General features: G+C 45.3%; 1 protein-coding gene across 7 annotated transcripts in view; it reads right to left on the bottom strand.

Annotated features, from left to right (window-relative positions):
• The window catches only part of GCK (glucokinase), a 59,848-nt gene that overhangs the window by 3,743 nt on the left and 39,399 nt on the right, over positions 1–16,706 (bottom strand). For 6 of the 7 annotated variants that reach the window (XM_082200524.1, XM_082200523.1, XM_082200527.1 and 3 more), the window contains 7 exons: positions 12,739–12,893; positions 11,676–11,795; positions 11,041–11,136; positions 8,838–8,937; positions 6,372–6,555; positions 5,474–5,629; positions 3,449–3,682 (listed from right to left, as the gene is read on the bottom strand). In XM_082200524.1, coding sequence (XP_082056650.1) covers positions 3,449–3,682; positions 5,474–5,629; positions 6,372–6,555; positions 8,838–8,937; positions 11,041–11,136; positions 11,676–11,795; positions 12,739–12,893 — 1,045 coding nt within the window. Of the gene's footprint in view, positions 1–3,448; positions 3,683–5,473; positions 5,630–6,371; positions 6,556–8,837; positions 8,938–11,040; positions 11,137–11,675; positions 11,796–12,738; positions 12,894–16,706 lie in introns of those variants that run through there. The other variant, XM_082200529.1, reaches the window with a different exon arrangement.

Genomic DNA, 16,706 nt, shown 5'->3' on the forward strand with positions numbered 1-16,706 from the left:
TAAATTCACCTTAAAATACGAAATGTATCAAATCCCCTCCCAACTCTACTGAACATTGAGACCTTCTCTAGAGACCCATCTCTAGCTGTCCTCTGCCAAGCAGACCTGGTATCAGCACCTGACATGCTAGGCCAGGTACCAAGGCACTGGTACTTCAGCAGAACCCAGTGGAACTGGACCCAGTGGTATGTAGATGTTGCTAAATAAACAAATAGAACAATAAATACAGTAAGCAGTTTTGCACAGCTCTTTGGGGATGTGGAGCCTGTATGGAATTAAGTTTTGCTTTTCCCCCTTTGCAAATAGCTTATAGTATAGGCAATAACATACGGCAGAGTTCTTCAACTTTGGGTCCTTACATGTTATTAGTCTGCAATTCCCATCATCCATGGCCATTGGCTAAGCTGGCTGAGGCTGATGGGAAATATAGTCTAACAACATCTGGAGACCCAAGGTTGAAAAAGGCTGGCACAAGGAACTGCCTAAACTGAGTCACACCATTGGTCTATCTCGGCCAGAATTGTCTATGCTAACTAACAGCAGTTCTCCAGGATTCCAGGGAGCTTACGGTCTTACGCAACAAATCATCTTCCCTAAAGGTTGGACTTTTCGTGGTAGGGAAAGTGATGGCGAAGTGTGGGGTAACACTCGCCTTGACACATCAACATCTAACCAGCCTTCAAGCAAATCAGGATGAATTCTCAATACATAGGTCATCTAGAAACCCTACCTAGAACATGGAGCCTTCTACATGCAAATCAGATGCTATGTTCCGTTTCCCATACCCCCAACAAATCACAAGATACAGAGATGTATATTCTATTAATCCAACCAGTCAGTTGACTAAACTACTCGTTATGCAGACCGTTTCAACAATGCTGATATCTGGTGAGGGGCTGTGGCCCTTTCTCCAACAGGGATTATTTCCAGGTTTCCCGTTTAGCTGAATTCGGCCTTCAGTGAACAGTGCCAAAAGCTGCCTCAGCTTGCGGACGTGCCCTTCATGGTGTGTCCGAGACCCCAGTTCATAGATTTAAGCTTCGGCCTGGACTCTGAACACAGACTCGGGGAGTTTCCTCTTCCAGCTATTGTCTCCTACCTCCTGCCTAGCAGCGTGAAGCTTGCTACCGCCACAGCACGGTGCTGCTTAATGAACAGCGATACTATTTTATGAGGCCAAATAATAAAAACACGGGCAAATTGCTCTACCACCCCACTGCCAGAGGTGCCATTGTCAGATGTCTATGGTGACCCCCTTCAAACGACTGAACAAAAGCCAAACTAAATGTTATATGCAGGGGCACCTCTGACCTTTTCTCTGCCTTCCACTTTCTCTTGGGTCTTCCCTCCTCCCCAATCCATCCTTGCCGCCAAGAGGTCCAGCGACAGACATTAATTTGCAAAGGTAAACATACATCTGGAACCCCATGAAAGGGGAAGCAGCCGAGCATAAAAACAGTAGGTGGGGGAAGAGTTAAGCGCTCTTTTCCTTCCCCAGCCGCTCCCCAGGCAGGATTCTCTACTGAAACTGCTTCTCCTTAGAAAAAGCAACAACCGGAGTCTAAGTGACACATATACACGTACTATTCTATTCCTATACCGTATGGGCCCTTCCAGAATTTTCTTAAATTGAGCATTAATCATGTTTTGTGCTTATGGTGGTACTGGGACAGTTATACGCATTGCTATTTTTCCAGAAAAAGAGATGCTGGAACACCTCCCTTATTCTCTTATAATGGCAATGGCGCACATCTGAGAGGTGCTGGAACCAGGCAGAGGGCCTTCTTGGTAGTGGCTCCCACCCTGTGGAATGCCCTACCATCAGATGTCAAGGAAATAAACAACTATCTGACTTTTAGAAGGCATCTGAAGGCAGCCCTGTTTGGGGAAGTTTTTAATGTTTGATGTTTTATCATTTTTTTGTTATTAATAATAATATTCTGTTGGGAGCCACTCAGAGTGGCTGGGGGAACCCAGCCAGATGGGATGGGGTATAGATAATAAATTATTATTATTATTATTATTATTATTATTATTATTATTATTGAGTTCTGGGGAGTTCCGGCTGGAAAAAAGCCCTTGTTACACGCAATCTCATTTTCAAAATTGTTTGCGCCTGCAAACATTTCTAGACGAACGTACTGCTTTGTTTCCATTTGGTACATGTCTTGTAGCTTCCAGCTGAAATCCTGGAACTTTTCTTACAACGGGCAATGTGTGTGTTGTCTTGCTTTTGTTGCGCTACAGAGAGAGCTCCTCCAGATGGCAACTAGGGACGCATCACAGAACCACTAACAAAGTGGAATGATGCTTGGTTGGTCTGGTATAAATTCACTACTAATTCACAACTTTATTGCAGCAACAGCATGCAGCAGAATACACCCACAGACAAAACCAACCCCGCCATTCTGGAGGGCCTCTGTATCGTTGCAGATGTTGAGGGGTTATCCCAAATTTTGCCGTATTTTTCGCCCTATATGACGCACTTTTCCCCCTCCAAAAATGAAGGGGAAATCTGGGTGCATCCTATGGGGCGAATGCAGGCTTTTGCTGAAGCTTGGAGAGCGAGAGGGGTCGGTGCGCACCGACCCCTCTCGCTCTCCAGGCTTCAGGAAGACATCCGCAGCCTAGGCAGCCTTGTGGGAGGTCCCACAGGGCTGTCTAGGCTGCAGATAGCAGCCTGCTTCCCGGAGCGTCGGGCGTCCTGAAAGCAGAGTGCCCTGCGCTTCGGGAACACATCCGCAGCCTAGGCAGCCCTGCGGGAGGTCCCGCAGGGATGTCTAGGCTACGGATAGCAGCCTGCCGCCCAGCGCGAGGGGTGCCCTGAAGCAGAGTGCCCCTCGCACCGGGCAGACATCCGCAGCGTGGAGTTCCCCGCAGGGCTCCCCACACTGCGGATAGCAGCCTGCTGCCCAGCGCGAGGGGTGCCCTGAAGCAGAGTGCCCCTCGCACCGGGCAGACATCGGCCAGCCCCACAAGCTCGGGGGACAGCAGGGAGGCGCAGCGCCGTCATCCCGCTGTTCCTCAACCTGGTTCGGTTTCCCTGACCTGCTTTTGGGGGGGAAATAAAGGGGGGAAATTTCCTTTATTTCCCCCCAAAAAACTAGGTGCGTCCTATGGGACGGAGCGTTCTATGGGACGAAAAATACGGTATATAGTCCAATTAATAACAATTATAAAAAGATGCAATTCCCAGCACTCTTAACAAACTGCAGCTCCTGGGTCCTTGGAGAAGGGGGGAGCCATGTGCATTCAATGTACATTGTGGATGTCCCCAGAGCTGCTATTCCATTTCCACCTTCAAGCAGAGCAGCAGTGGCTGTGCGCTGCTAAATCACCAGTGTTTAGAGCGTGTGGATAGTTAAACATCTACTGATGAATCGTTCAGAAAGGCCCAGGCTTCTCTGGAAGCCTCATGATATAGCCAGACTGTGTAGGTAGGTCTCACCTGGGGTGGAGCTTGTAGACGGAGCCATCAACGCCCACTGTGATCTTCAACGTGCCCTCGCACCTGCTGTCTCTCATGCGGTTAATGACACCGGCCAGCCCGGCTGAGCACATCTGCGCAGCCCTCGTAGAGACGCTCTCGCACGCCATACGGACAATGTCACAGTCTGTTACAGAGGGCAACAGCCCAAAGGATGTCAAGATGTTGTAAATCTGCTTACGGTCACCGGGATCACTGGGAACGACAAGTACAAGGGCTCTCACTACTGTCATCGTGGAGGGGGCTGGTGTTTTTCATCGCCCCAGGTCTCAACGGAAAACCAGAAGGAGGAGGCCACAACCAACCTGTGTGCTTCATCTCATATAACTGATATGCGCTTCATAAGACTGGGGGGGAGAGAGAATGTGGTGACTGTGGATCAGATGCTAATGCAATTTGTTGCCTCCTAGCAGGAGAAGAGCAAGGGCTTGTGGGGCACAAGTTACAACCACCGTAGTGGTGGTTGTTTTGAATATTACTCCATGGGATGGGTTTCACCATGCTGTGAGCCACTTGGATGCGGTATGCCTCTGAATGCCAGTGGCTGGGAATCCAAAGTGAGAAGAGCGCTGTTGTGCTTCCAGGCTTCCTGTGGCATTTGGTTGGCCACTGTGAAAACAGGATGCTGGAAAAGATGGGCCATTGGCCTGATCCAGCCGGCTTCTCCTATATTCCTATGTTCTTAATGTAGAAGCCGAATGTGAGCAGCTTAGTTCTGTCCATACAGATCAGGAACAGAACTCTTTGAGAGCCTTACTCTTGTCCTTGTTAATTTTACTCATTTGATTTCTTCCAGCTGACTTCTGTGAACCCCCAACTGACCCACAAGAGCCTGGAAGAGATCATTGGAGCCAGGAGAGCCGGCCAGGTGAGTCAATGCCCAGTGTCCAGGGTGGGCTGCTTGCCCAGATCTGCTAGCCTTAAATGGCAGCACAGTCTAGGCGGCTCCTAATGTTGGCCAGCCCTTTCCTACTCTAAATTTTCCAACCAGTGGGAATGCAACCACTGTGTGCTAGCATCTGAGGATGTTCAGACTAAAGAGATGAACTACTTGTGCTGGATGGTAGTGGAATTCCTCAAAAGATGTTTACATAAGAAGCTGCCTTACATTGAGTTGGGCTATGGGTCCATGCTGCTTAGTATTGTTGATGCTCTCCAGATTTTTAAGCGGTTGTACCTGAAGATGCCAGGGATTAAACCTGGGACCTTCTGCATGTAAGCAGATGCTCGACAATGAACAATGCCCCTTTCAAGGTTAAAGGTAAAGGACCCCTGGATGGTTAAGTCTAGTCCAAGGCGACTATGGTGTTGCGGCGCTCATCTCGCTTTCAGGCCAAAGGAGCCAGCATTTGTCCACAGACAGCTTTCGCAGTCATGTGGCCAGCAGGACTAAACCACTTCTGGCGCAACGGAACACCATGATGGAAACCAGAGTGCACAGAAACGCCGTTTACCTTCCGGCCGCAGTGGTACCTATTTATCTACTTTCACTGGCGTGCTTTCGAACTGCTAGGCTGGTAGGAGCTGGGACAGAGGAACAGGAGCTCACACCATCGCACGGATTTGAACCGCCGACCTTCTGATCAGCAAGCCCAAGAGAGCTCTGTTAGCAATTCCTCATCACTTGACAAAGGTCTGAGGTGGTGGTGGGGGGGAGAGAATCATGGTACAGTTTCAAATTGGATTAGGGACTGCGTGTTGAGGTTCTTGCATTGCAGGGTTTCAGATTAGATTACCCTCAGGGTCCCTTCCAACTCTACCATACTTTGATTCTATATTTAGGAATATAGGAAGCTGCCTGATACTGAATTAGCCCATTAGGCAGCGGGGAAGAGAAGCAGAAGGCCAGGAGGCTCCAGAGCGCAGAAGTGGGTCCCTTGCTGGCGGTGTGGGCTTTGGAAATGCCCTACAATGCCTAACCCTGACACCAACCCTGGGCAGGTAAAGAGAGAGAAAGAAAAGAAATACCTTAAAGAAACATACTACCTTTCAATTTGTGAGATAAAGCGAGTTTCAAAAGATCCTCTGGTTTTTAGCTTCTCTGTTGCTTCTCCATTGAAGAGCAAGTTTTCATTGACAAGTTTTAGCAGCACTAGCCGTACGATCTCTCCCATATACTTTCCTCCTATGATCTTCTCATACCTGGGGAAAGGGAATATTAAATCACTGGTACATGTCGTTTGGGGTTAGGGGCAGGACTTGTTAGATGACATAATTGCAGCTTGTTTTAGCCAAACCCTCTCAGGTATCAAGAGTGATTGTTCAGCAATAGATGCTATTTTCTCTGAGCTGCAGGAAAAACAACCACCTCTCCCTCTTTGCTGGACTCTGCACATTTTTCTCGCCAGCAAATATGTGCAGGAGAGTATGAGTCAGCTGCATCTCAGAGGATCCCACAACTGCGACACATGCCTTACTCAGGCCTTTTGGGATGCTACAGAGACCAGAAAGCAACTCCATGGATGAAATGCAGTCACTATGCCTAGATTCAGATCATGTTCCCACTGTTAGAGTTTCTCCACGCACACCAACCAATTCCCACATTTGCTTATAAAATTAGTGTGAACAGAGATCAGGTTTGCCACAGGGAATATTCCCCCCCGATTTCAAACCATCCATGAGCTGCGCTTGGCTGATAGGGCTGGGCCAGCCTTCTCCAACCGGCTGGTGCCTTCCAGATGTTTTGGATTCCAACCCCCATCCTCTGACCATCGGCTGTGAGAAGGCAATGAGAGATGGGGTCTGACAACATCTGGGGAGTACTAGTTTGGGGGTGCCTCAGCATTAATGACCGCTCAAAGGTATCCTCTCTGTCTCATTCACAATGAGAAGTGTGAAACTCAAGAAAGCAATAAACATTAATTTTATCAGTCATATTCCTTACAGCTGCTGACCGGGGTTAAGTGAGGTCTCATCCACCACACGATCATACTCCAAGAGGAACTCGTCCAGCTCCCCTGAGGCTCCAAAGGCTCCCCATTCGGTGTTTACGCACATCCGACCTACATCCCCTTCCACAAGCTCTACATTCTGCATCTCTTCCATGTAGCAAGCGTTGCAACCTGTGCCTGGTAGAATGGAAACACAGAGAGAATTCACCACGTTTGGACAATGCACAAGAGTCATATAGAAAACTCTGGCACAACCTTCATATGCAATTGTTCTAACAGTTCTTACATATGCAGTTGGTGTGTGTGTGTGTGTGTGTGTGTGTGTGTGTGTACTGTGAAATCACTTCAAAATTCTTCATGAGAAGCAAGTCATAAATAACATCATAACAACAACAACCTTTCTTGTTGTTCATGGTGAGCAGGAAAGTCTCAGGGCGCAAATGAACATAATGACTGACAGGTGACATCAGATGACTTCACGTGACTGGCTAGCAAGTGGAGTTTGCTGGAAAGCTTAGGCTTCTCTATGGGCTACTGCAAACATATAACACTGATTCTGAAAGAGCTGCATTGGCTGACTATATGCTAGTGAATCTGCTTCAAGGTACAGAGACTTACAAAGCCTTATACTACCTGAGGTTGGGATACCTGAGACAATACCTTGTCCTGGATAGGCCTGTCCATTTGTTAAGATCCACCAAGGAGACTTTCTTGGCTGTGCCATCTTTAATTGAGGTCTACAACATGGCAACACAGCGGGTAGCCTTCTTAATGGTGCCACCCTGGTTTTGGAACTCCCCCATGTGATATGACTGAATTCCTGGTTCTTTGGCCAGGCTTTTAGTGGAATCTGATGCCAGTATTAGTGTTTTTAGTTGTCTGGCTGTGACCCACCTGCTTTTCTTTACGTGATAGATAGTTAGACAGACAGACAGACAGGTTGGCCAGATTGATTGATTGGTTGGTTGATTGATTAAACAATTGATAGATCAATAGATAGAGTTCCTTTGAATTTAAATAGAGAAGAACTATATATCTAATGATCACCAATAATGCACCAGTGGAAAGCAGTGGCGGACCTACATTTTGGGGGCCCCAGAAGCTTGAACTGCCATGGGCCCCCCTTCGCAACCAACAATGAGGTCTGGGTAACCACTGTTATCCTCTTCAGTGGGGTTGTTCCGTGACAGATCACCGCACCTTTACAACACCTGTCAAACTTTGGGGTTGTTGAAATATATATAACACCGTGCCACTCAAATTGTCGTGGCACTCAAATTGGGTCAACTAGGCAGGCCCAGATTTTTTTAAGCAATGTGGACCAAAGTTGTTTCTGGGCCCCCTCAGGAATCAGGGCCCTTGAAGCTTAAGCTTCATTAGTTTTATAGTAGATCCGTCTCTGGTGTGAAGACTGCTGAGAATGGCAATAGCCAATGCATTGTTTCAGCTTTAGCCTGTCTGCTGATATCTAAGGCCATTACCATTGTTGTTGGCATCTGTCTGTCTATGGGGGGGGGGGAGTCAAACTGCTGTGTTAGCAGTACCAAAGTGACCTCCCTAGAGTGCAAGCCTGGAGGTCCTGGGCTGCCCAGATGACAAGTCCCCACCTCCCTCGGTCTTGCTGATGTGATCCAAAGGAAAGCAGAGCAATGTATTTGATACCAGTTTGGCTGCAGGAGCTGCCAGAAGAAGGCATATGCCATCCAACCGTCTTAGGGACTCCACTTGGGATTTGTGTAGAGCTTACTCCTTAGCCTTTTCTTCTCCTGAAGATATTCCCACAAGGCAGTGGAGGTTTAGGATCAGAGTTTTCCTTCTCCTAAATGGGCTGCCATACCAGGTTGACAAGTCCCATCTGCCCCTCACTTTCCTCTACAGCATGTACAGAAACCGCCTTCTTGACCATTGGGCCCACTATTGATCTTGTCCACTCAATCTGCCCAAGCCTGTATTCACACACAGGGGAAGTCCCTAACTCACCAAGACCCATTGCCTACCCTCACTTGGCTTAGCCGGCAAGTCAAATCTTTCCCAGGGTGTGGTCGCTGTCGCATTCTGACAGCTTTTAGGAGCCACAGGTGAGGGCTGAGTGCAGGGTGGGGACCAAAGGTGTAGATGTACCCCAGAAGGAGCATGACATGTCCCCCACAAGTGTTAGAAACAATGGCTTTCACGAGAGACACAGCAGATGCTTTGTATACAGGTGGTCCCAGGTTAAACCCCCAGTAGCTTCAATTGAAAGGATCAGGTAGCAAGTGATGAGGAAGACCCTCTGCTTAAGACCTTGGTGAGCAGTAATAATACACAATGCTGGGCTAGATTGTACAAACTGGCTGACCTGTATAAGGTAGCTTCCTACATCCCACAGAAAGCTATGTCCAATAAATAGAAATAAGGATTAAAGCCCCAGTTTGAAGCTGATTGTGCCCAGGTGCATATTAAAAGGAGAGGTGACCTACCCACTATCATGCCAACTTCACATTGGTGATCCTCATAGTAGCAGGATATCATCGTTGCCACTGTGTCATTGACCATTGCGACTACGTCCATCTCAAAGTCCTACAAAGGGGTGGAAAGCAGCACCGCAATCAAAGTTCGGGAGAAGAAACCCAACTAAGAGAAGCACAGATGGAACAGGTAAAAAGGTAAAGGAACCCTGGACGGTTAAGTCCAGTCAAAGGTGACTATGGGGTTGCAGTGCTCATTTCGCTTTTCAGGCCGAGGGAGCCGGCGTTTGTCCACAGACAGCTTTCTGGGACATGTGGCCAGCATGACTAAACTGCTTCTGTCTGGCACAACAGAACACCATGACAGAAACCAGAGCGCACAGAAATGCCGTTTACCTTCCCACCACAGCGGTACCTATTTATCTACTTGCACTGGTGTGCTTTCGAACTGCTAGGTTGGAAGCTGGGACAGAGCACCGGGAGCTCACCCCGTCGTGGGGATTCGAACTGCCGACCTTCTGATCAGCAAGCCCAAGAGGCTCAGTGGTTTAGACCACAGCACCACTCGCGTCCCCAACAGATGCAAAAACTCTTCACCATGGAATACTATAGTGCCATAATACTCTTGGGAAACTGGAAGTAAGGTCTGTGTGTGGATAAAACACGTGAAAGGAAGGAAGGGTGGCTATGCACACTGCAGCACATGATGCGGGTGAGACTCCAGGCACTCGCCATTGCATCTTGCCCAGAAGTATTGATACATGCAAATTTGGATAGGAACATTTGTTGTAGTTGTTTAGTCGTTTAGTCATGTCTGACTCTTCGTGACCCCATGGGCCAGAGCACGCCAGGCACTCCTGTCTTCCACTGCCTCCCACAGTTTGGTCAGACTCATGTTGGTAGCTTCGAGAACACTGTCCAACCATCTCGTCCTCTGTCGTCCCCTTCTCCTTGTGCCCTCCATCTTTCCCAACTTCAGGGTCTTTTCCAGGGAGTCTTCTCTTCTCATGAGGTGGCCAGAGTATTGGAGTCTCAGCTTCAGGATCTGTCCTTCCAGTGAGCATTCAGGGACGATTTCCTTAAGAATTGAGAGGTTTGATCTTCTTGCAGTCCATGGGCCTCTCAAGAGTCTCCTCCAGCACCATAATTCAAAAGCATCAATTCTTCGGCGATCAGCCTTCTTTATGGTCCAGCTTTCACTTCCATACATCACTACTGGGAAAACCATAGCTTTTACTATATGGACCTTTGTTGGCAAGGTGATGTCTCTACTTTTTAAGATGCTGTCTAGGTTTGTATAGGAAGATAGGAAGCTGCTTTTGGGGTCCATCAAGCTCAGTATTGTCAACACTGACAGCCAGAAGCTCTCCAGGATTTCAAGCCGGGGGGAGAGGGACTTTCTCCCTCAACCTTACTTGGAGATGTGAGGGATTGAACCTGATGTTCTACTGCTGAGCCATGGCCCTTCCCCAAATCTGTCAATCCTTTAAGGACAAGTGGCAACCATTTTGTGCACATCCAATTGATGCATGACTGCCAATGCACAGGATCTTTTGTACCCAGAAGAGGGCAGAACAGGGGCAGGGCAGAACAGGAGTGAACGGGGCAGAACAGGGCTGGGTGGGCTTTTGCAGACTCTGTTGACACACCCAGGGGCCAGGAATGGAAACCCTGCGCAAAATGGTTGCCACCTGTACCTGACACCTTTGGCTAGGGGCTTCTCCACACTTAACTTTTGCCCTGCTCGTTCCACGTACAGGCCTGCGCTTTGCCAGACCATGTCTGAGTGCTCTTCTTTTTGTCCCAGAGCTTTCCCTGCAAAAACCCACTCTCTAAAGCTGTAGGACAACAAACAGCAATTCAGGTTTTCAGCAGAATCAGCTTTGATTCAGCTGTAAAGAGCGGGTTTTCGGAGGGAAGGCTCCAGAGCAAAAAAAGAAAGAGTTTTCGGACACAGAACTTTAAAGCATGGATCGTGCTGAGAAAGTATGGAGGAAATGTAAGTCTGGAATAAGCCCAAAGTTAAAAGAAGCAGATAAGATGTGGTGGGAAAGAACCTGTGCTAGAGACTCTATTGAAATGCTGCCAGTCACTGCATGAGCTAGATGACAGATGGACAGACAGACTGACCTGGTATAAGGGAGCTTCTTACAGTCTTACGAAGCAACTGAGGAGAAATAATGAACTGAACAGCACAACACAGTTTTCATCTCACCCCTCGCCGTTTGATAGCATCTCTCAAAAGCCCAACTACGTTGTTCCCTTCAGCTCCTGACGCTTTGAAGCCTTTAGTCCAGTTCAATAGGATCCCCTGCAGACCGAGAGATTTAAAGGATCAGAATAAACATCCTGAAATAAGCAAAATCTCTTTGGTGAAAATTATCCCTGCATTGGGTCAATGTGATGTAGTAGTAGTAGTAGTAGTAGTAATAATAATAATAATAATAATAATAATAATAATAATAATAATAATAATAATATATAATATAATAATCATAATCATTAACTGATGTGTGGAAAGCAACAGGATAACAACTGGAGCAATGGACAGGTGTGGAAATGCACCCTTCCAGAATCTGGAATGATTGTACATGACTATCAGTGACACATGTGACATCTTTCTGCATGATGCTTCTGCTATAAATTCTGAAAAGTTGTTGATTTGCTGTTCATTTGGACAGTGCTGCCTGGGGCTGATGGGAGTTGTAGTATTCCCCCTGCCTGGAGGTGCTATTTTGTTATGTTACTTACATTCATCAGGCTACCATTGTACATGGTTCAGTGGCTCAAATGAACAACTCATGCAGAAAGAGAGAGCATTGAGAAGGGAACCCCCTTCCCAAATCCCACCTTGTCGAGGTCTTCGTGTCGAACAGGGAAGGAAAACGTGAAGCCAAGAGGTAGCTTTTTGTGTTTCATCTGATGTTTGTCTAGGAAGTCGGAGATGCATTCTGAGATGTAATCAAACAGCTGGGGAAGAAAGACACACACACAAAAAAAAGTCCATTGCTGTTTGCGGGGAAAGGAAGGGAAAACGTTCAGAAATCTCCCTTAGCATTCCATAAGCAGTTCTGGAGGAACATGGAGGGATGGATGAATCTGTCAATTTCGCTCACTCTGCAACATGTCTTTGATGCAATAATAGTGTGTAAGTGGTGGTTTTATACTGTTCACACATAATTCTGCTTTATTCGCTGTTCTGTAAGGCTTCCCCAATGTCACTGCACAGCTGTCCCCTGGAGGGGCACTCTTGTGCTATAGTGCAACAAAAATGGGAAAGCACGGAACCTGGAAAGTTTGTGGCATAAAAAGTAACATGATTTCACCCGAAAACTATGAGGCATGCATTGATTGGAAGCGAAGCAATATGTCTGCCCCCTCTCTTCCACCTGTGCGTGCCTTGTATCATCCCCAAATCTCCTCTGGAGGGGCGGATTTAGAGGGCACGCAGAGGGAGGAGAGAGGGTGATAATTGTGTTGCACAAGGAGAAATCCTTGCGCCGGTGGAATGACCTGTTCAGCGCTACGTTGACTCCAACATTTTATGTCTAACCATTTTTTCTCGTGGCATAAGCATTCATGGAATAGAGCCCACTTCATCAGATAAAAATGGAGTCAACTGAGTTTGTCTTGCAATGCAAGATCACAGTTCGGGTTTAGACAAAGAGTATGTCAATTGTCCTGGACAGTTGGAGACTTCTGTGGAAGGTTCTGAATTGAGAGTGAGAGCCATTAGTAGAAAGGGTTTGAACTCAGGTCCAGGCCAGGCCCAACATTTTGCCCAGGGGACTACATTGCCTCTGCGTCTGACAATGTGGCCTCCCTCCTTCCCAAGGGCAAGCCTCCTCCTGAACACCTGCAAGTCATGATGCAATACGTAACCTGGTTGATTTCACCTGCTCATCTGACTCACCATTTCTGCTGTTCCCGTCATGGCATCCTCCGGTATGGAATACATCTGGTGCTTCGTCTTCACATTCCATTGTTTTTCTTCACCTTCACCCACTTTCACCAGCATGACTCGGAAATTGGTGCCCCCGAGATCCAAAGACAGAAAATCTCCCACCTCTGCAATCCCAGAGTGTGACATGTCAGTTTAGTCTTTGGGGAGCCACCTGGGCTAGGTTGCCTTGTACACAGATCGTAGAAGAACCCAACTCAACTGCAGGATTGTAATTAAGAGGCAGAGTGATTCATGTCAACACCTATGGTGATGGGGTGCTTGCCTAACTTCTATTTTCTAAAGGCAAGTGTGTAAGAAAAAGCTGAGGGAATTGCCATTTATGACCAGTGGTGGGCGGCTGGGGACCACTGGAATTGGTAGGACAGAATGGGCACCTGGGCCATTGCATAGATGAATATAGTGTGAGCCTTGTTCTTAAGAAGGTGGAAGCTATTTCAGGAATTAGCCCACCAGAATCCATTGTCGAGCTGAAAAGCTTATTGGGCATGGTACAGTGTTGAGGCAGATTTCTACCAAAACTGGTAAACATACTACACTGCTTAAATCAGGCATTGCCAAACTTGGCCCTCCAGTTGTTTTGGGACTACAACTCCCATCATCCCTAGCTATCAGGACCAGTGGTCAGGGATGATGTTTGGCCATGCCTGGCGTAAATGAATAGAGGAGCATCCCAGCCAAGCTCAAACCCCTTTTTGTGGAACAAAAAAGACTCACACTTAAAGGGCTTAGTCCTTTGTAGAAACTGAATTGTCATTCCTGCTGAGATGAGACAAGATGTCCCAGTGAAACTCTGTGAAGGGTACCAGGGCATCATCAAATATAGAGAGTGTGCAAGACTATGACTGTCTACACATTGCCAGCTTAAATATTTTTCCGCTGTATTTCACACCACATTCATAAATCATTGTACGCATCAGTATGATTTGATGTGTTTCCCAGTCACCCGCTGTCTGTCCACATCAGTGGGCAGAAGGGTGTGTGTGGATGTGCTTATGGAATCAAATCAGATTGTAGTTAGTTTGGTGAGAAATGCAGCAAACCACAGTGATTCTCAAGAAACTATGGGTGGATATGGATTGCGGTTAACATTATGTGTACACAGCTTCACAAACCAGCAATGGAAGCACACTGGGTGAATAGTAAATGGGAGTGTGTACACAGCACTCAGGAAGTGGGCATATATAACCTTGATTCCTAAGAGCTAGTTAAGAACTATCAACCTATATCTTTGTTGAATAACAATTTTAAACTTTTTGCAGATATATTAGTTAATTAGGCTGAAAGCTGTATCAAAAAAGGAAATCCATCAAGATCAGGCCAGATTTTTGCCAGGAAGACAAATGAAAGATAATATTAGAAATATAATTGATGTAACAGAATTTTTAAAAGTGAGAAATGAAAAGCAAGCAACCTTAATGTTTTTAGACAGAGAAAGCATTTGATAATGTCTCCTGGGACTTTATGTTTAAAGTTTTGGAATACATGAGTTGTAGAGACACTTTTATAAAAGGAGTCAATGCAATATATACAGAATAGTCAGCAAAATTGATAGTAAATAATGTATTGACTGACAACTGTAAAATAGCTAAAGGAACTAGACAAGGCTGCCTGATGTCACCTTTATTGTTTATATTAATTTTAGAAGTTTTTGTGAAAAGAATAAGATGTAATCAAGAAATTAAAGGAATAAGGGTGGGACAGAGACAATATAAATTAAAAGCATTTGCAGACAATGTGGTGATATCTGGAGAAGAACCAATAGAGTCAATTCCGAAAACACTAGAAGAGATTAAAAAATGCAGAAATAGCAGGTCTTAAAATTAATAAGGATAAAACCAAGCTCCTGGTTAAAAACATGAATGATGAGAGTAAAAATAAATTACAAAATACCGTATTTTTCGCCCCATAGGATGCACTTTTCCCCCTCCAAAAATGAAGGGGAAATCTGGGTGCGTCCTATGGGGCTAATGCAGGCTTTCGCTGAAGCTTGGAGAGCGAGAGGGGTCGGTGCGCACCGACCCCTCTCGCTCTCCAGGCTTCAGGAAGGCATCCGCAGCCTAGGCAACCATATAATTAGGAAAAATTTGTACAAAATATGGGATAAATATAACATTTATTGGATACTAAAATGCTACTTTGGTTTTCACCTTTGGAAGCCATAGTGGTGAAAAAGAAAAATATGATGGAACTTACTGACATTTGCTAAGAGAGGAGGGTGGAGAATTTAAATTATAAGAGTTTAAGGATTTATCAGGGATGGTAACAACATGGTTACAATATCATCATTTGAATGAAGTATTTAAAAAGGATATGAAGCAGGAGTTTGGGGAACAACTATCACAACTAGAGAGAGATCTGTTAAACTGTAATGTTAAAGTGATATCTAAGATGTATAAGATGTTATTGAAATAGGAGACAAAGAGCGAACAAGTGAAATCTTCAGTGTTACATTGGGCAAGAGATATTGGTCATAACATAGAAATAGAAGCATGGGAACGATTATGGAATACGGATATAAAATTTACAGCATGTTATGGTTTAAGAGAAAATTATATGAAAATGTTATACAGATGGTACCTAACACCTAGTAGATTGGCAAAAATGTATAAATAAAAATCGAATATGTGTTGGGAAAGGTACCTTTTTCCATATGTGGTGGTCTTGTAATAAGGTTAAAGCTTATTGGGAAATGATATATAATGAATTGAAAAAGCCTTTTAAGATAACATTTGTAGAAAAACCCAGCAGCTTTTCTTTTGGGAATTATGGGATCAGAACTACCTAAACAGTATAGAAATTTATGTATGCAACCACAATTGTAAGAATGTTATTTGCCCAAAAATGGAAGGAAGAAAAGGTCCTGAAGAGAGAAGAATGGTTACAGAAATTAATGGAGTATGCAGAAATGACAAAACTTACTGGATGAATAAGAAATCAAGATAACATTTTTTAAGAAAGGAATGGAAATGGTTTATTGAGTATTTACAAATAAACTGTAAACAGATCAAGATATTGGCAGGACTATTGTAAAAACCTGCAGTTTCAAAAACATATCTGAGATATATATGAGAATAAATGATTAGAAGAATAAGATAATTTGGAGTATGCAGGAAAGGATGAAAATAAATGTAAAGAACCACAGAAAGAGGGGGAAGGGAGTCAAAGTCTGAAATATTAGAATTATGGCTGAATAACTGTTGTAACGTTTATAAATAAAATTATATATAAAAAAGAAAATAGTGATGTTTCTGCCACTAGAATAGAGCCACTCAGCAAAAGAAACCACTTTTACTCCATTACCGGACAGACCTTAGAAAAGAGTTGGAACAGACATTTATGAATTACATGAGCATAAGTACCTGGTTGCTACGTATATAGACTATTTTTCTAAGTATCTAGAAATAGCACACATGTTTGATCTTACAAATTCTACCACCATCAGTTGTATTTGTCAGACAGGGGTGTCCTGATGAACTTGTAACAAATAATGCCCCACAATTTGCAGAGAAGGAGTTTTCCCAGTTCACAAAGAAATATAATTTTAGCCACATTGCCAACACTACCTACAAGCCAATGGGGAGGCACAAAGAGCAATCCAAACCACAAAGCAGAGCCTGAAAAAAGAAGATCCATTTCAAGTGAGTGATAGAGCAACTGCAATTAACGCAACCAACAGCCCAGCATAGTTGTTAATGGGTCAACAACAAAGAACCAGTTCTGACCCTGGAAACAGACCTGTATCCCCAGTGGCCTGATCTGAAGGAAGTCCATGTAGCAGATAAAAAGGCAGAAAAGCCTATATAAGTTACAGTTTGATAAACACTACCGGGTAAAAGCATTACTAAAACTACATCCTGGTTCACAGGTGAAAATAAAACTTGACAATCAGAGGTGATGGTCAGAACCAGGGGCAGGGG

This window comes from Podarcis vaucheri (genome assembly GCF_965113315.1).
Source record: "Podarcis vaucheri genome assembly, chromosome: 15".
Lineage (NCBI taxonomy): Eukaryota > Metazoa > Chordata > Lepidosauria > Squamata > Lacertidae > Podarcis > Podarcis vaucheri.